This window comes from Hemitrygon akajei, chromosome 13, assembly GCF_048418815.1.
Source record: "Hemitrygon akajei chromosome 13, sHemAka1.3, whole genome shotgun sequence".
In the NCBI taxonomy this organism is placed as follows: Eukaryota; Metazoa; Chordata; class Chondrichthyes; order Myliobatiformes; family Dasyatidae; genus Hemitrygon; species Hemitrygon akajei.
In genome coordinates, this window is record NC_133136.1 from 39981257 (window position 1) to 40001654 (window position 20398).

At 41.0% G+C, this 20398-nt stretch overlaps 1 protein-coding gene across 7 annotated transcripts in view; it reads left to right on the top strand.

The window, feature by feature from the left end:
• Positions 1 to 1175: 1175 nt before the first annotated feature.
• ddx4 (DEAD (Asp-Glu-Ala-Asp) box polypeptide 4) overlaps positions 1176 to 20398 on the top strand; it is a 74328-nt gene continuing 55105 nt past the window's right edge. For 3 of the 7 annotated variants that reach the window (XM_073064443.1, XM_073064444.1, XM_073064445.1), the window contains exons 1-3: positions 1176 to 1259; positions 14341 to 14452; positions 14540 to 14591. In XM_073064443.1, the coding sequence (XP_072920544.1) occupies positions 1186 to 1259; positions 14341 to 14452; positions 14540 to 14591 (238 nt within the window). In that variant the 5' untranslated portion in view covers positions 1176 to 1185. Of the gene's footprint in view, positions 1352 to 2040; positions 2139 to 14340; positions 14453 to 14539; positions 14592 to 20398 lie in introns of those variants that run through there. The other 4 variants (XM_073064446.1, XM_073064447.1, XM_073064449.1 and 1 more) reach the window with 4 other exon arrangements.

A 20398-nucleotide genomic window follows, 5' to 3' on the forward strand; every position in this document is an offset into this window, starting at 1 on the left:
AGTCAGAGAGGCAACCACCCATTACCACTCTCTGGCTTCTCACACAAAGCCAATGTTTAATCCAATTTAATACTTAATCTTGCCTTCATCCACTTTCCTGGTAACTTTCTCGAGAAGCTCTGTAAGATTGGTCAGACTTGACCTACCGTGCTCAAAACCATGATGGCTAATCAGTCACTGCCTATCCGAATACTTACATACCCAGTTCCTTAGAATACCTTCCAATAACTTTCCCACAACTGATGTCAGACTTGCGGGCCTATAATTTCCTGGTTTATGTTTAGAGCCTTTTATAAACCACAGAACAACATTGGCTATCCTCCAATTCTCTGGTACCTCCCCTGTCGAAAAGGATGATTTAAATATCTCTAATATGGCCCGGCAATTTCTGCATTTGCTTTCTGTAGGGTCCGAGGGATCACCTTGTCAGGCCCCGAGGATTTATCCACCCTGATTTGCCTAAACACCTTTTTTTTAGTTTAACCATTATTGGAGAATGAGAACTTGCAAGGATATCCCCTGCTGGTTATTTTATCTTCCAGCATGGTCAAAGGCAAACCCAAAGTACTTAGGATACAAGAGATTGCAAATGCTGGAATTTAAGCCCTTCACATAGTGAACTATTCTGTACAGTACTGTAGTTTATAATTTTTCACTTTGGGATAACATGAGGTTGTGAGAGGTGTTATTGTTAATCTATGTTAATTTTTATCAAAAATAGTGTTATGGATTTGTAATAGATAAGTTTTTAAAGTAATTAGTATTGAAATTAGTATATTCATAACTACAACACACACAAAATGCTGGTAGAACACAGCAGGCTAGGCAGCATCTATAGGGTCTCGACCCGAAACGTCGACAGCGCTTCTCCTTATAGATGCTACCTAGCCTGCTTTGTTCTACCAGCATTTTGTGTGTGTTGTTGTTTGAATTTCCAGCATCTGCAGATTTCCTCGTGTTTGATATTCATAACTAGTTGCTTTTAATTCCCCAGCACCTGAAATACGCATTTTGAGAAAATGAAAAACATCCTTGGCTTCAGTAATTGTCAGAATTCATTAGGGAGCCATCTAGTGTTAATAATGTGCATGTACCATGACCCGAATTAAACATTCAATTAAATGGGGAGATTAGCAGGCGAAGAATAAACTTATTCTTTCAGGCAAATACCCAGGTGAAGTACTCATGCCTTGCCTCGAGCGTCCGCAGAGTTTAGGACCCAACGGAAATGCGTGGTTTGTTTTCAGCCTGTTCTTGAGGTGAGAATGTTTAGATAGCGGCTGTTTTGATTGGGTATTTATAAGAGAAGACTGTGGTTTCAGGTTGCGCTGCCCGGCTGAAAGAATCGCGGGTAAGAGGACGTAGACTTGAATCATTGTGTAAATTGAACAATTGATGGGGGGAAATCTTATTTGTTTTCTGTGTTGCTGTAGCTGACATTTCTTTTTTGGATAATTTATTCCTCAATCAGTGTGTCAGTTTATGAACCGAACGCTGCTGCTCGGAGTATGTTGATGATTTTTCAACTGAAAAGTTGACACGATGGCATAGAATCTTTAACTGGGTTTAGTTTAAACTTATGATGCCACGAGCGTTTTCAATTCATGGTGTTTTGCATCTGAACCTTTCTTCGTTTCGGGGGATGCACAAAGTTTCAAATTAGTTACATGTTTATTTTCACGGAACTTCGACATTAATGTCGATTTAAGTGTTCGTGAGAAAGGGAAAGAATGCAAACTGGAATATATTATTGAGCAAAACGTCGATGTATCTTTTATCCGTTTTCATGCTTTACAGTCCCTTTCCCCACCTCCTCCCAATCCCTTGAAAATATAAACGAGGAGGAGGAAAGTTTTGAAATCCGCTGCGTGAGCGAACGAGCTCAGGTGCAAGTTGGATTGCATCGACACCTCGAGTTGTTACATTGGTTGCCGGTCACTCCGGGTCATGTGTCTGATGGAGACTCCACCGCGTTGTGACGTCACAATAGGGCGGGGCCACACGCCGGGACATGGGGGTGGGGGGGGGGGGTCTCTGAGGAGCGCGAGCCAGAATCACATGTACCCCGTTGATGGCCACGTGAGTCTAGAAAAGGCGCCAAAGAGGCCTTGGGGAGGTGGTCGGAGGCAGACTTTCTAGTAAGTACATTCTCATCCAAGTGTGTATTTTGTAGGACAGACTCGAAGAGCACTGGTTCGTGGGCAGGAATCTGGGTTGCCATGAGCCGCTCGGCTTTTCCTTTGTTAGGCGTGGTTCCGTGTTCGATGCAAAGCCTCGAAGCATTGTAAATGGAGTTGGTGAATGGCCTTGAGGGTTCACCCAACAGTGAAAATATTATGAGGGCTAGAAGTGGGCATGGATGCAAAATGTTTTGAAAGTCGTCCAGTAGGAAAATCATTATTCTCCTTTTTAAATGAAAATTATATATAATATTTTTGTTGGAGTGGAGTATAATGAGAAGTTGGATGTTTTATGATGGATATGGGCAATTTTAAACATAATTTAAAGCCTTTCCTATATTCAGCGAAGACTGGTGTGATGGGCCTGAATTGTAAGCTCGGTGGACCAAATAGTTGTCTTCTGTTTTTTTATCTCTGCTGATAGTTGCGTCATTTAGTTCGGAATTGGCATGGCGTCTCATACACGGTTAAACTGCATTAGGATATACAAATTGGAAAGTGGCATTTCCAGTTGTCTTGTGAATTACTCTGTTGCTTTAGAATTCCTACAACACTGCATATTTTGCAGGAATATTAAGTACAGTGTGTGCTGTCAAACTTTTTTGAGATTTGTTGAAGTTACTCTCTTGAGGCAAATGGACTGCCATAGTTAGCCTTTAGTTGAGAGAAAGTTTAGTGGAGTTGCTTACTGCAAGCTCATGCCACTTAATTTATCAACCCAAGTTGGTCAAGTCTTACTCTATGCCAGTCACTTTTCAGTGAAGGGCTGTGATTAGTGTCAAATACTGCAATAATCAAGAAGTAACTCTGCTTCTAACATGGAGGGACATTTGTTAGTTTGACAGTTGAAAAGTTAGTGGAGTAATTTGACTTCTGTTCCTGCTTTCCATTGATATCAGTTTTATTCAAGCCTCTTGATGCCACTGAATTATTGCTTTGATAGTATTGGGAATCAGTTGCCACAATTATACAGTACTCTGAGAATGTTGTGTACTGAACAATTCTGGTTTCCCTTCTCGAAATTTAAATCTACTGAAAGATTCTCTAGATTACTTTCTGTGAAGAAAGATGAGTGATTTGATAAATGAGATACTAAGCTGACAGTTTTGAAATGTCAAATTTGGAATGCAAAGTAATTAGTAATATTCTGTTTCACTGGGTTTGACAGGTAGATAGATCCAGGAATAATCGTTTTCATTGTCTGGGATGCTAAAACCAGGCTCACAATCTCAAAATGTGGAGTATGGTATTTAGTTCTGAGATTAGAGATTTCTAAACAGTGGAAGAACTTGGTGATTGCAGCACTTTAAGGTTAATTGATGTTATAATTCAATTTAAAGATAAAGCAGATGGGGTATAAATGTCCTTTTCTCCATTGTCAGAATGGATTGTATAATAGCCAACTACAATGAGCTGATTGAGGTGGAGCAAAAATATCTATTGTTTTAAATGCTATAGCACTTGTGACCACTACAAGGCTTTCCACTGAGGATTGATGGATAAAGCAAAATATGCTGAAGAATGATGCTTACTGTAAAGATTCTGCAGGTGAGGGAAATCTCGAGCAACACAAAGGTGTTACCGTACTAGCTTTTGCTTCTCTTTGGCTTTTTTTGAGTAAATGGCATTTCATAGCATTGTGTTGTGAAACATCAAAAATAGTTGCAGTGGAGGCCAAAATTGTTCTGATGGAGTGTTCGATTTGAAATGTTAAATTGCTTGACGTGCGAAGTTGTTATTTTGATCTTTTGTGTAGCTTCTTCAGGTTTCCTCCTCCTGAAGTCAGTTGTTTCTTTGGTCTTGCTGGTATTGGAGATTGACACTAACTAGAACCTGCAAGATACAAATTATACCTTGCTATCAATTGATATCATTATTCTTTTTCACACCTTGTGTGTGCATCAGTGACATTTTTGACTTTTTTTTTAAACGAGGCTGGGTTGCTAGCATAATGCTCAACCCAGCACAGATGATAAGTGTGCAAGGAGCTGGCAAGATTCAAAGTCGAGACCATTTGCCTCTAAGCCTGGTGCTGATACCACTACAACTTTGGCAGACTATCAGTTGATATGATAGAAATGTAATTTCCCTGCTCCTAAACTCAATGCCAGGGGTTCCCAATCTGGGATTAACCCTTGCTTGATGGTATTGATCCATGGCATAAAAAAGGTCGGGAAACCCTGTTCTCTGCCCTGACTGAAGGCCAGCATGTTAAATTCTTGACTGTGCTGTTTATTTGGGCATCCTTTTTGCGCGAACTGTGCACTTGAACATGGCACTTCATCAGTGTCATGCTACCTGGTTTGTTTGTTCAAAGTGTCCATCATCTTAGTTATCTAGGCTGAAGTCTGTTTGCTGTTCCTCAACCCATCTAACCAAGGGATCAGGATCTCTGCAATTCACTGTACCCTGCTTCACTGTCAACAAGACCTAATATGACCTAATAATACTATCAAACTCCGCTTCAAATTTATTCAGTGACTTGGCCTCCAGCTGCTGTGGCAATAAATTCCACAGATTTGTCACCTTCTGGCTAAAGAAATGCCCCCTCATCTCATCTCTGTGCTAAAGGGATTTTTTTTCGCTGTGTACCTTCTGCAGATTGACAACTATTGAGGCTATGCCCTGTGGTCCTAGACTCTCCCACTATTGTAAACATCCTCCTAGTTCACACTCTGTAGGTTTCAATAGGGTCCCCCTTGCATCTTAATTAGTGACCTGAAGTGCTTCTCTTGCATTAACCTTTTCATTCATTGAGCTGTGGAAAAGCACACACAAAACCAGGCCCTTTGGTTTATCTAGCCCACACTGGATAATTTAAGCTGCCTATTCCCATCAACCAGCTGGAGGTAATCGGTGAGTAGGGCAGCATGGGGGGGGGGGGGGGGGAAGGTTCAAGGAATTTTAAAAAAATATATAGATCAAATTTCCAGGTCAAGACCCTAGCTTTGGGCTCTCCAGCAATTTGTTTTGCTTCCGATATCAGCATCTGTAATGTTGTTGGAATAGTTTTGTTGAACGTGGCAAGCCATGTAGAGCACTACAAGAACGGCACTGGCATAAGTGCTGTTCCTAGCTCAGTTGGTGGATTGGACCAAGTCCAAACCAGACTACACCACAAAGTGGCCTGGGTGTCAAGTTCATTTCTGGTTGCAGAGGCACGTGGTTTATCATTGGCCACAGGCAGGTTGTTGGTCTGAAATAACTGAAGTCTGAAACAAAGAAGAGTCTTGTACTTTATCCTAAAATTGCTTATTAGGGTAAAGACATGCATTCAAAATGTAGGAGTGATGTTGAAATTGAATTTTCTGAATTGCATGGAGGATGGTGACCACTGGTATTCTGCAGGGATCTGTTCTGGGACCCCTTTTCTTTATGTTTTTAAAACCTTGTATCCCCTTTGAACCTATCCCTCAACTTCAGTGCCTGCCCTCTGATGTAGACTCTTCTACTCAGGGGAAAAAGATATTCCCTATCTATGCCTCTCAAATCTCGTAAACCTCTATCAGATCTTCCCTCAGCCTCTGCTGCTCTAGAGAAAACAATTGAAGTTTATCCAACCTCTCATGATATGACTTGCCCTCTAAACCAGGCAGCATCCTGGTAAACCTCTTCTGCACCTTTTCCGAAGCCTCAGCATGGGCTGGTGTGACCAGAACTGTATGCAATACTCCAGGTGTGGCCTAACCAGAGTTCTGTAAAGTTCCAATGTTGATAGGTTGATTTTTGAACTCAGTGCCTCGACTGATTAAAGCATTCTATAAGCTGCCTTAACCACCCTATTCATCTTTGTAGCCACTTCCAAGGAACTGTGAACTATCATCCCAAGATCTCTGCTCAGCAATACTTAAGGATCTTGCCCTTAATAGTGTACTGTCTTGTTGCACTTGCCCTGTCAAGGTGCAACTCCTCACATTTATCTGAGTTAAATTCCAGCTGCCATTTCTCTGCCCATATCCTCAAATGATCTATATTGCACTGTATTCTTTGCCAGTCTTCTACACTATCCACAACTCCCAATTTTAGTAAATTTACAGATGATTACCAACCTTTTCATCCAGGTCATTTATACACATCACAAACAGCAAAGGTCCCACACAGATCCCTTTAATTGCAGAACTCAGCTCTAAGTCCTTTCAAACACTACCCTGTCTTCTACGCACAAGCCAATTCTCAATCCAGTCAGTTTGTCACAGACGTGATGTATCTTAATCTTCTGGTCTAGCCTCCCATGAGGGACTTTGTCAAATGCCTTACTAAATTCCATATAGACAATATTGACTGCCCTACCCTCATCACCTTGTCAAAAACTCAAATCTAGTTGGTAAGACACAACCTGCCCTTCATAAGGCCATGCTGGCTCTTCCTAATCAGGCCACAGGTTTCCAAATGCTCCTATAAATTGCTAATAATGTTCTTCAGCGAATTTCCCTGATGAGATTAACTGGTCTATAGTTCCCAGGATTTTCCCTCATTTCCCTCTTGTGTAGACCTACAATGTTGGCCACTTGCCTGTCCTCCAGGCCTCACCTATGGTTAGAGAGGACAGGAAGACACTGGTCAATGGCCCAGCAATCTCACTCTTGCCTCCTTCAATAACCTGGGCTAAATCCCATCAGGCCCTGGGGACTTGACCACCTTAATACTCATTGGGAGACCCAACACTTCCTTCTCTTTGACCTCTAATATACACTCAGCACTTGTCTGCTGGTACTCAACATTCTTTTCCTAGGTAAATACTGAAGCAAAGTACTCATTAAGCACCTGATTCCTTCTCTGGATCCAAGCAAATGTAGCCCCCCCCCCCCCTCCCAATCCTTGTGGTCCTACCCTCTCTTAGCTTCTCTTGATATATGTACAGAATGCCTTGGGAGTCACCTTAATCCTACTTGCCAAGGACTTTTCATGGCTTTCCTAATTCCCTTGAGTTCTTTTCTGGCTTTATAATCTTCATGTGATCCCAACTTCTGATGCTTTACATATTTTTCTTTTTTCTTGACTAAATTCATCACCTTTCTGGACCATAGAACCATGGAACACTACAGCAGAGAACAGGCTATTCAGCCCTTCTAGTCTTGGTTGAAACTTTATTCCACTAGTCCTATTGACCGGCACCCAGTTCATAACCCTCCAGACCTCTTCCATCCATGTATCTATCCAATTTATTCTTAAAACTTAAGAGTGAGCCCGCATTTACATCAGATGGCAGCTTGTTCCACACTCCCACCACTCAGTGAAGAAGTTACCCCTAATGTTCTCCCTGAACCTTTCCCCTTCCACCATAAAGCCATGTCCTCTCATGTTTATCTTTCCTAATCTAAGTGGAAAGAGCCTACTTGCATTTACTCTGTCTGTACCCCTCATAATTTTGTAAACCTCTATCAAATCCCCCCTTATTCTTCTACGCTCCAAAGAATAAAGTCCTAACCTGTTAAATCTTTCCCTGTAACTCTACTCCTGAAGACCCGGTAACATCCTAGTAAATCTTCTCTGCATTCTGACAAGGAGTCAGTGTGGACATGGTGGAGGATTACAAATACCTGGGGATATGAATTGACAATAAACTGGACTGGTCAAGAAACAGTGAGGCTGTCAGAGCCGTCTCTACTTACTGAGGTCCTTTAACATCTGCCGGATGATGCTGAGGATGTTCTATGAGTCTGTGGTGGCCAGTGCTATCATGTTCGCTGTTGTGTGCTGGGGCAGCAGGCTGAGGGTAGCAGACACCAGCGGAATCAACAAACTCATTCTTAAGGTCAGTGATGTTGTGGGGGTGGAACTGGACTGTCTGAAAAGAGGATGCTGTCCAAGTTGCATGCCATCTTGGACAATGTCTCCCATCCACTCCATAATGTACTGGTTAGGCACAGGAGTACGTTCAGCCAGAGACTCATTCCACTGAGATGCAACAATGAGCGTCATAAGAAGTCATTCCTGCCTGTGGCTGTCAAACTTTACAACTCCTCCCTCGGAGTGTCAGACACCCTGAGCTAATAGGTTGGTCCTGGACTTATTTCCACTTGGAATAATTTACATTATTATTATTTATGGTTTTATATTGCTATATTTCTACACTATTCCTGGTTGGTGTGACTGTAACGAAACCCAATTTCCCTCAGGATCAATAAAGTATGTCTGTCTGTCAATCTTACTGATACCCTTCCTATAGTTAGGTGACCAGAACTGTACACAATACTCCAAATTTGGCCGCAGCAATGTCTTGTACAGCCTCACCATAACATCCCAACTCCTGTACTCAGTACTCTGATTTATGAATGCCAGGATGCAAAAAGCCTTTACAACCCTGTCTACCTGATGCCACTTTCAGGGAATTGTGTATCTGAACTCCCAGGTCCCTTTGTTCCTCTGCCTACCTTGATTTGTCCTTCCAAAATGCAACACCTCATACTTGTCTGCATTAAATTCCATCTGCCATTTTCTGGCCCATTTTTCCAGTTGGTCCAGGTCCCTCTGCAAGCTTTGAAGGCCTTCCTCGCTGTCCACAATGCCTCCAATCTTAGTGTCACCAGCAAACTTGCTGATCCAATTTACCACATTATCATCTAGGTCATTGATATAGACAACAAACAACAATGGTCCCAGCACAGATCCCTGAGGCACACCACTAGTCATAGGCCTCCAGTCTGAGAAGCAATCATCCACCACCACTCTCTTTTTCCACGCAGCCAATTTGGAATCCAGTTTACAACCTCTCCATGGATACCTAAGTGTCTGAATCTTCTGAACAAACCTCCCGTGTGGGACCTTGTCAGATGCCTTACTAAAGTCCATGTATGCAACATCCACAGCCTTTCCTTCATCTACTTTCTTGGTAACCTCCTCGAAAAATTCTACAAGATTCATTAAACATGATCTACCACGCACAAAGCCATGCTGACTATCCTTAATCAACCCTTGGCTGTCCAAATACTTGCATATCCGATCTGTCAGAACACCTTCCAATAATTTACCTACTACTGATGTCAGGCTCACCGTCCTGTAATTACCTGGTTTACTTTTGGAGCCTTTTTTAAACAACGGAACAATATGAGCTACCCTCCAATCCCCCAGCACCGCACCTGTGGCTAAGGACATTTTAAATATTTCTGCTAGGGCCCCTGCAATTTCTACATTAGTCTCTCAAGGTCCGAGGAAATCCAGGGTTCTCTTGTCTTTCCGTCCTTGTCTGTCCTTCTGACAGGAACATTCCTTTACTCTGATCTTTTTAAACATCTTCCACATGTCTGATATGGACTTGCCGGAGAAAAGGTGTTCCCAATTAACTTAGTTCCTGTCTAATACCCCTGTAATTTGCCCTTCTCTAATTTCAAACTCTCCCACAAGGACCATACCTATCCTTATCCATAGCTATCCTTAAAGTTAAGGAATTGTGGTCACTGTTCCCTGACTGCTCGCCCCCTGAAAGGTCAGTCACCTGGATATTGCCCTTAACAGTGTACTCTCTCCTTGTATTTGTCCTACCAAGGTGCAAGCAAATTTTAATCCGATGACCAAGCAGGCGCACATACTTTCCTTAGCAGGCTGGACCCTGCTAGACCAGGCATGGGCAAACTGCGGCCCGCGGGCCATATGCGGCCCGTTAAGCTTTTTAATCCGGCCCGCAGAACTCGATGAAATTATATTAATAAACCTTGTTAACACCTCAGATCCATCCTGAGAATCGCCACAACAAAACTAAATCCAGACTTTGATGCGCTGGCTAAAAAGGGAGACCAGCAACACTGTTCCCACTGAAATTAAAAATAAGTTTCTTCGTTGTGTTATGTAAAAAAAAATGCATTTGAAAATATTTTCTTCAATAAGCCTTACATGTTACATGTCATTTCTGTTAAGTAATGGACATGAGTAGTGCGCAGGTGCACGTACGTTCTCAAAATAAAAAATGCGCTCCAGATCAAATAACGCGCTCCGCATACTGGCGCGCTGTCACTGTTCTGTCAGTAACACTGGTCGTTGTTGAGTTTTGGCACAGGGGACAATTGAATAAGAAGGAGCAGGACAAGTAGACCTGCATCTCCTACTGTTTTTGAAATAAAGACAGTCAGGAGGAGAGTGATGATGATAATATCTTGAAGGATAACAGAATTTTCAGTGCTTTAAAATAATAACTGTTACTATTAAAAAAAGCTGTATTTTATTCATTTAATTTTCAGTGTTTTAAAAGTCATTTCAATAAATAGCTAAATACCATGGGACTTCAAAGACAGATATTTTGTTGTAATGCATTTGTTCATTTTCAATTGAAATTAAAGCACATGTTTTCTACATATCCCATATTTTATTTTCTCTTATGAGGTGTATTACCAAAACACTCCGTCCATCTGCTCCTGGTCCGGCCCCCCTGTCAAATTTTAGAACCCTTTGTGGCCCACAAGTCAAAAAGTTTGCCCACCCCTGTGTTAGAATGAAGGATTTCATATATTGTGGAAATGTTTATTGATGATTTCAAAGTACATTGTTTTCCATTCAATTGGGACCAGTACATTTTAACCCAATTTAGCATGTACCCCAGTTAACCTAAGTTTCATGTAAATAGTTAATGTATAGAAAAAAGACAAACTACTGTTAAACTAACCTACATAGTTAAATGACATACAGAACAAATTTGAACACTGTCAACAGTACGCTACTAATTTTTTTTTTGGTTAGTTCCTAATAGTTATTGATGGAGGAATTTATCATGTTATCCTGTGTACATGTTCTTTTGATTGACTGATAATGAACAGAATCAGCGCCGATAATAGTGCCTTCATACAACTTTATTAACAATTGCGACTTCCAAATCTTTTTTCATTGTAACATTCAAGATGATCGGTATCTGAATTCTTCATAGTTCAGAACTGTTGAAATTGTTTTACTTTCATGTCCAAGCCTGAGTGCTTGAATCAGTTCTGAATTGTCTTGCTGCTAAAATCTCACCAGCTATCAGTGACAAAAAGCACTGCTGTTTGATCGTAAGTGCATGCATCTGATGCTGGTTAGAAACTTTGGCAACACTACCCTTCCCCAATTAAGTGGCATAGTGTTCAAAATAAACAAGGGCATCCAGGCTATTTTTTTAAATTGGTTTTTGCTCTGAAAGATTTATCCCGAATAAGTCCTGTTGAAGGGTCTTAACCTGAAACATTACTCTTTTCCATAGATGCTACCTGGCCTGCTGAGTTCCTTCAGCATTTTGTGTCTGTTCCCACATAAGTGGCTGTTCTGATTTACTGAGGGCCCATTTAACCAGAATTGGACCTATTCTGCAGGTCTTTAGTTCAGACATCTGGTAGATTAGAAGAGAAAGCCAAAAGCAGTGCAGTCAGGGTAATGTTGGTGAACAGTGAATCTAATGTTTCTCAGCCAAGCAAGAGTCCAAAAATTGGGAACAGCGCAAGTGCATGATGAGCATAAAGATTTAATGATTCACTCAAGCATTATACTTTGTTTCAGGCCCAAAAAGTGATCTACACTTGATGTCTTGCCAGCATATGAACTCTTGAGAGTTGACCATTTGCACTCAGGACAAGATGCTTCATTAACATTACCACAACCCAACAGAAATATCACAGTTAGGTTGGCTCTGGTCATTTCCTATCAAGTACAGTCGGCCCTCCTTATCCGTGAATTCCGCATGTGCGGATTTAACCAACCGCGGATTGGGAAAACCCGAAAGTTCTCTCTCTCCAGCAAAAGTCTGTCTTTAAGTCGGATTTGAAATCAGAACAGGTACATCCGGTATTATTTAGCGTCAGTTAGTCAAAAGTTTTTCTTAGTATATAGTACATATTTTACCTTTCTATGCACATAAAACACTCAAGAAACATAAGCATTTCAGTAATTAAACCACTGCGTTGCTTAGTAATACAGTCGGCCCTCCTTATCTGCGGGGGATTGGTTCCGGGAGCCCCCGCGAATGCCAAAATTTGCGGATGCTCAAGTCCCTTATTTAATATGTAACTGTGCGGTGGTCTTCAGGACCCAGCAGAACCCCGGGCTTTATTTAACATGTCTCTGTGCAGTGGATATTAGAACCTGGCGGCGCAGCTCTGAATCCGCAGTGTTACTGTTCATGAAAATCGCGATTGTAAATAAGGTGGAAGTAATAACGCGATCGGAAAGAGGTGAAACACCATCGGTCATTGGGAAAGCGTTAGGCTACAGTTGGTCAACGATCGGAACAATTTTAATGGAGAATGTGAAAGGCCCTGCCCCGATGAAAGATACAGTTATTAAGCAACGCAATGGTTAAATTATTGAAGTACGTATATTTCTTAAGTGTTTTATATGCATAGAAAGGTAAAATGTATACTAAATACTAAGAAAAATGTTTGACTAACTGACACTAATACCGGATGTACCTGTTCCGATTTCAAATCTGACTTAAAGACGGACTCAGGAATGGAACTCATTCATAACCTGGGGACTGCCTGTACTTCCAAGTCATTTCTAGATTACTTATAATACCTAATACAATGTAAATACTGTGTAAATAGTTGTTATACTGTATTGTTTGGGGAATAATGACAAGAAAAATGGTCTGTACATGCTGAAGCAAAGAGTCCTGGAGAGAGAACTTCTGGGTTTTCCCGATCCGTGGTTGGTTGAATCGGCGCATACGGAATCAGCGGATAAGGAAGGCCAACTGTAATTGTAACTTTCATCGGGGCCTTTCACATGCGCCATTAAAATTGTTCCAATCGTTGACCGACTGTAGCCTAACGCTTTTCCAATGACTGATGGTGTTTCACCTCTTCCCAATCGCTTTATTACCTCCACCTTATTTTCAGTCGTGTTTATTTTTGTGAACCGAAACACTGCGGATTCAGAGCTGCACCGCCAGGTCCTAATGTCCACTGTAGTAAGCATGTTAAATAAAGTCCGGGGTTCCGCTGGGTCCTAAAGACCACTGCAATGAGCATCTGCTTTTTTTTTGGTATCCACGGGGGGGGGGGGGGTCTCAGAACCAATCCCCTGCAGATAAGGAGGGCCGACTGTACTCAGCTTATTACAATACTTTCATGGCTACAATATTTTGCTGCGCAACTCAATCCCTCAAAGTTGTCCATTTTCTAGAAGGTTCATGTTTAGTTTGTGTGGTTGGTTTGTCCTGCAAGGGTTTACTTACACTTGGAAAAGTATGGATTTACTGGAGATGAGTTTGTCTAAGGGAGGCCATGTCTTCCTACCTTTTGAGTATTTGAAGATGATTGATGCTAGGGCAGTGAATCTTCCCTACATTGACAAAAGTCTCTGGGTCCATGGTGATTTGGTAGACTAGATGTAAAATTGGGTTGGCTGGTGAAAATTGAGGCTAGCTACAGGGGTATTATTGTGACTGTAGGTCCTTATGACCAGTGGTGTTCCCCAAGGATCAGGACAGGGGCTGTAGTACGGTGGGGGGGGGGGAGTTACTATAAATCAGAATAAATGCAGAAACAAAGATTCATAGTACGTTTGTACAAGTATGAGGTTTGTTTCATGGCTGCCTGCACGAGCACAAGGGAAAACTATGGAAACTGTTGAAAACATCAAACGCCAAATGTGTGGGGAGGGAAAAAAATAAATAGTACAGATGGCAAAAGTGCCAAAAACACAGAAGATCAAATCAGTAGTATTTCGTCTCTCTTAGTTGAGTGCCATGTGGCTTGTCGACATGGGCCACAGGCCATTCTTCACCAAAGCATTGCAGTCTGCATCGATCACTGATCAAATTGCAGTAAGGAATAAGGAGTTGCGTTTGTGCACTGTTAAGAAATCTGGAGGGGTAGAAGCTGAATTGTGTGTAGGTCTTCAGGCTGCTCTACCATCACCTCAACAGGAAGAGGGCATGTCCCAGGTGGTGAGGGTCCTTGTTGATGGATCCTGCCTTGAGCCTCCATCTCTTGAAGATGTCCTTTGTGGGGTTGTGCCCATGTTTCTGTAACTTCTGCAGCTGTTTGCCTTCTATGCATTGGAGGCTCTGTTCTGGGCTGAGATGCTTTCCAATATGCATTTATAGGAGTTTGTAAGAATCTTAGACATACCAAATCTCCTTACCATGAGTCTGATTCTTGAGTATAAGATGAAAGCTTCAGTTACAAGGTTAAGTGCAATTGCACTATAGATTGTACGATTGTATAAATTTTATTAATGTGTATATTTGCTTATTTTAAAGGTATAGTTTGGAGTGCAGCCATTGTTTAACTAGATTTTTCCACATGGCAGAAGTTTGGGATCCTGAATTTGAAATGGAGCCTGTTACCTTTATCCCATCTTTTGATGATATGGTAGGCATCTTGTTGCTTTGAAACATCTTTACTGATTCTTAGATTGAAATTTCTCATATTGAGATATTTTGTTTGTTTTAAATTTAGGCAAAGCTAATGAATGATGATATCAATGGAAATCACTCTTCAGGTTTGAAAGGTAAAAACCTATATGTAACAAAATTTGAGAATTTTCTGAATCAGAATCTGGTTTTTTATCACTGTTCAACATGATGTGAAATTTGTGGCAATATGACAGTACAAAGAAATCTGCTTTCAATTATAAAATGGTGCAAAAAAGAATAATGGAGTGTTCATGTGTTCGTGAACCACTCAGAAGTGTGATGGTGGAGTGGAAAAAAACTGTTTCTGAATAGTTCAGCCTTCAGCTTTGTGTTCCTCCTCCCTGGTGGTAGTATTAGAAAAGGGCATGATCTTGTTGGTGAGGACCCATAGTGATGGATGCCACCTTGAGGCACTGCTTGTGTATGTCATTGATGGTGGGCAGCACGATGCCCATGATGGCACCAACTGAATCAACAGTCCTGTGAGTGTGCATTGGAGGTTCTGTGATGTAATCGGCTAGAATTCTCAACACCATACATCAGTAGAAATTTGGAACAGTTGGTGCAATGCCAAATCTCCTCAAACTCGGAACAAAGTAGAACTGCTGGCATGCCTTTGTAATTGCATCAATGTGTTGGGCCCATGACATCAGAACAGACTGGACAGATCTAAGTCTTGTAGAAGTAGCTTTTAAAGATGTACACTAAAATCATTTGGTAGCATGCCTTTTGATCTCAGTGTTAAAGGAAAAGATGAGGCAAACTTGAATGGAGAGTTTTGTTCAGTTCGCTTAAAATCTGTTTGGTACGCTTTACCTCCAGCTCCTTGTGTTTTGTAGCTTTTTTCCTCTTGGTTTCCACTAATGCTGTCTTATTTATGCTACTTAGGGACTTGGGCTTTTTGTTGCCCAGTTGTAATTCAGTTGAGTAACACAGATAAATAATCATGTAGAGAAATACATATCTGGGCCAAATTGACTGACTGCCATTCAAGAAGATTTTTGCCACCTTGAGTGTCAGAGCTGTAGAGTGGCCATTTAGCCCATGATGTTGTACTGATTTTTGATGCCAAATTATACTAAATGTCCTCTATCATACATATACCAGCATTCCCTTCATGTTAATCTGTCCTGTCTGTAAGCTGCTTAACTTCTCCAAACTGCCTGATTCCTCTACTACCCCCTGCTCTGGACACCTCCTGCTCTGAGATTTAATGGGGGGAAAAATCTTACTCATATTGTCTTTAATCTCCACCCCCAACCTTAAAATTATTTGCCCTAGTATATGCAAAGACACCACGTACTACGGTGAAAGTAACTTTAACTCTTTATTAGCAAGTTACTCGAGAGAACCCTCCTTGAGCACTCTCTCTCGGAGGCTGCTTCGAGGGTCTCTCACTCCTGAAGCAAATACAGTTCTCTTTATTTCATGCAGTCATGTACACAGATACACGTGGGTTCACCCCCCCCTTAGTTTCTCTACAGATGAGTATTGTTAATGTTATCTGTCATAAATTGTTCGTATAACAGTTTTAATTGCTACTATGTCTGGATGCAGACAGGTACAGGCTTACCACCCAAAGGCTGTTGCCCTTGTAAATAAGTTACTCCTTTATGCTTAACTTGCAGGTGCCATAAGAAATACAAGGCACAATATGTTTCTCACACCAAGGCTGCTGTTACCCGCTCAGTTTATCTTATGGGAAAGCATTTGTGCATTTATACTCTTTCTCTCAAGTTCATAGTTGCTATGACCTTTTGGGGGAAAAAAATAGCCAGGGTCACAAGCGGCCTACGAGATGCTAACTTTTTACTATTGCAGTATGATGTTTTTGCCCCAGTGAAAAGATCGAGTGTCATAAAGTGATGCCTTCCCTGAGCTTCCACTCTAGGGAGAACAACCCAAGCTTGTCCATTGTTTCCTTCCTTTAGTTCTTACCCTCCAGTCAGAGCCACATCCTTTTTATGTTCTGTAGTTTTTTCCACACCTCTTCAAGATGGGGTGATCAGAACTCTTATATATAGCTACAACATGACTGACTTGCTCTTGTACTCAACACCACTACCAATGAAGATGAGTTTTCTATACAGCATCTTTACCATTTGATCCACTAGCATAGCCACTATAAGAGAACTGTAAACCTGGATGCCAAAATCCCTCTGCACCTCAATGCTATTAAGGGGTCTACTGTTAACTATTCTTTCTGTATGCTTTCTCCTTTCATTTTGACTTCTCTAAGTACAACATCTCACACTTGGCCAGAAAAAACTTTATTTGCCATTTCTCTGCCCATATGTACCTGCTATATGCTTTGGTCCTTTACACTGTCCACAGGTAAACACTTGATTCCTTTAGTCCAAAGATTTTTTTTTGTCCAGGCCTCAAATAATTCTACTTCCTTTGCACGCTGTGAGCATTTTTCCAAAAACCTGCAACACTCAGACAAATTGCTCATCATAAATCCCCATTTGCCTCAAGTTCTTTGTAATTGAAGACTCTTCCACAAAGTGCAATCCACTTAGCAACTACACATTTATGCCCCTCAGAAATGTGCATTGCTATAAGGTGACCAGTTATTCTTTAACTACATTGAGTCAACTTGAAGAATCTTTTCCTTGTGAGTAACTCTTAATCCCATGATTTGTCCTGGTGGACAAGTTGGGTCATGGGGCCTGTTTCAATGCTGTTTAATTTGTGAAGTACACATTCTTTACAAATTAACTTGTATTGCATTAAGTTTTTATTCTCTTCCATTTTCTGTCAGCTGAAATTGTTTCCAATTAGTTGCAAAACATGCTAAATTCAGAGTAACGGTAAAATGCTTTCTTTTAGTTCCTGCTTTGTGTGTTTAGAACTACAAAATATGCTTGCAATTAAAACAAAATAACAAATCGAGGACATGATCAGTCTGTCCTACGAAGAAGAATGAGGTTCTGTCAAAAAGGCTATTTACAAAATAGTCTCTTTGCAATGTGCTGTTTTTATTTTTTTTAAAAAAAGGGGAGCAGAACACAAGAACTTGTATAATGTTAAGAATGATCTGTCCTCATCGGTTAACTGCCCTTGAGCAAATAAGGTTGTCTTGCTGGTAAATGCATATTGTTGACTTAAATGAAAATTTGACTATGTCGCAGAAGCTAGACTGGATACGAAGGACAGATGCTCTAAAATGGCATGTGATAAGATGGTTTGTAAGAATTTGCATTGGGACTGGAAAATTTGTTAAACTTTAACTGTCTTGGAAAATAATTAAGTTTTGTGATGCTAAAGGTGGCTGGTATTAGAATGTAAATACAGAACAGTACCACACAGTATATTGGCAAGTTTACCCTTATTTGTGCTGACCTATATAAACGTATTCTGATCTGTGTACATTCCTTCCCTTTACACCCATAACCACTTGTATTCCAGTCGCATGTCTATATAAGTGTCTCTTAAATGTCTTTATGTATCAGTCTCTATCATGACCCTGACGGTACATTTCAGGTACGCACCAGTCTTGAGTAATTTTTAAAAAAAACTTCCTCTCCATCTCCCTTAAACTTCAGTGTGCTGTGGCTGTGCTAGTCATTCAGTAATTTTCTGTCCTAAATGGAAGCTTTTTTAAAAAAAAAACAACAGTCTGGGAATCTGGGGGAAAAAATGAATGCTGTGGGAACACTCAGCATGTTAGGCAGCCTCTGGGATGGAAAGCAGGATCTGATAGATTAACAGCTGAGACCCTTCATCAGAGCTATGAAAGAAAAAATGATATCAAGTTGCGTGGGTGGGGGAATGGATAGGACAAAGGGAATATCTAATGATGAGGTCAGAGTTCCTTTGAGGATAAATTGTAAAAAAAAAGTGCTTGGATCAACACCTTTCATTGAATTCAGGAAGAGAAAACTGAAGCCATGAGAGTTGAGCAAGTTGAGGAGGACAGATCTGGAATTCTTTCTCCACCCTCCCGGGATGAAAGGTCTTCAACCTGGAACTTGTCCATGCTTTCTGGTATTTGGCTTGTGGCCTTCAACCCCATGGTGCATCAGGTACTTGTCTAAATGATACTTCAATCTGGTATGAATACTTCACTATTCCAGCACCTCAGGCACTGTTCCAGATTTCAGCAACCTACTGGATGGAAGAAATTTTTCTTCAAATTCATTATTCTATCCCTTAGTTCTTTGCTCTTTGGTTCTAAAGATATTTGCCATTGGGGTTAATTTCTTACCATCTATCCCATCTACTTTTGGACCGTGAGATATAAAGAGCATAATTAGGCTATTCAGCCCACCTAGTCTGCTCAGCCATTCAGTCATGGCTGATTTATTATTTTCCCTCTCGACCCTAATCTCCTACCTTCTCCCCGTAACCTTTGCCCTTCGGTAGGTCACATCTGGAATTTCCAGTTGGCAGACGATTTCCCTGCATGCCACTCTGACCTATTGGGAAATTATGATGTGGCAAGTTACAGTTGTGGTTTGCCTTTGCCTTCTGCCGGGTGAACTATCTTAGAGCTTCTTTGAGTCTTTGGAAGCTTTGACACAAGTTTTTTGCTGAGTTTCTTATTGTGTTCTGGGGTCAGGTTGATGAAGATCAGCACTGGATTGGTTGCTGCCTAATCCTCTTGTCCCATAATGGGTGATGTGGGCATCTCTGCCATTGCTTGGATGACTTTCCATGTTTTGCTGGAATCAGCCTTGTACTGAATTGCAATGATAATTATTTGCCACTAGAGGCCCCTTCTTTCTATATAATTACTGACAAAAAATTCTCATGTGAACAGTTAATATTTAGAGACATTTCAACTTGGATAAAATAAAGAAATTTCCTTTTTTCCCTCCTACTGTAAACACCCCACTCGTGTTCAGAATGTTTTTGTATGTCGTAATTGAGTCTCTGCTCCAAAAAAAACTTAGCTACATGAGAAACTTGATAAGCTAAGATCCATCCCAGATAATGTCTTGGTGATTCTCTCCTGTGCCTTCTATGCAATTAGATGTTTTCTGTTCTGCTATAATGAATGCTGTAAAGCAATTTCTTTGTTAGTAGGGGCATAGATCTTAAGTATCATCCCGTTTTCTAGTTTAATTTTCTTGCTGCTTTTGGGATTGTTGGATGTATACACCTGTGTTCCTTGGTGTGTTCTGGGGTTCCAACATGTATTCTGTACATACTTACAAATACTGTCAACACTGCTACCGATCTGAGAACTTGCTATCTATAACTTTTTCCAAGCTTCTCTTAAATGTTGAATTTGAGCTTGTGTGCACCACTTGGATTGGCAGCTGATTCCACACACTTAAAGGTTCTTTTACACAGAATACAACTGAGATTTGTCTTCTCCAGGTAGCCATGAAATACAGAAAAACAATGCAAGTCATTGAAAGGAAATGCATTGATCCCCCTTCCACGTGAAAGAAAAATAAAACAACTCGCAACCCCTCCAAACCCTCTCTCACTCAAAGAGAAACTTATCGGCAATGAAAGAAAACACAAAAACTGAAGGAAACCAACATAAACTCCAGTCCACACTGATAATCAGTGTGCCAGAATTTTGAAAATGTCCTCCATCAGCATAGAGGACAGCAAGAGCTTGAACTCAGTCCTTGAGTGGGGAGTGACCACTGGCCCTCTGAATGAAGGTGTTTCCTTTAAACTTCGCACCTTTCATCCTTAACCCATGATCTGTTTGTAGTCCCACCTCAGTTGGGGAAAAACCCTGCTTGCATTTACCCTATCTATATCCCTCATAATTTTGTATAGCTCTATCTAATCTCAATCTTCTACATTTTAAAGAATACTGTCCTAATCTACTCAATCTTTCCTTATTTTTGGGAGGAGGGGCTTCAATCAGGTCCACTGCCCAAGGATAAAAGGCAGCGATGGGTCATTCCAGCGATTTTAAGAGCTTTAACCAGTA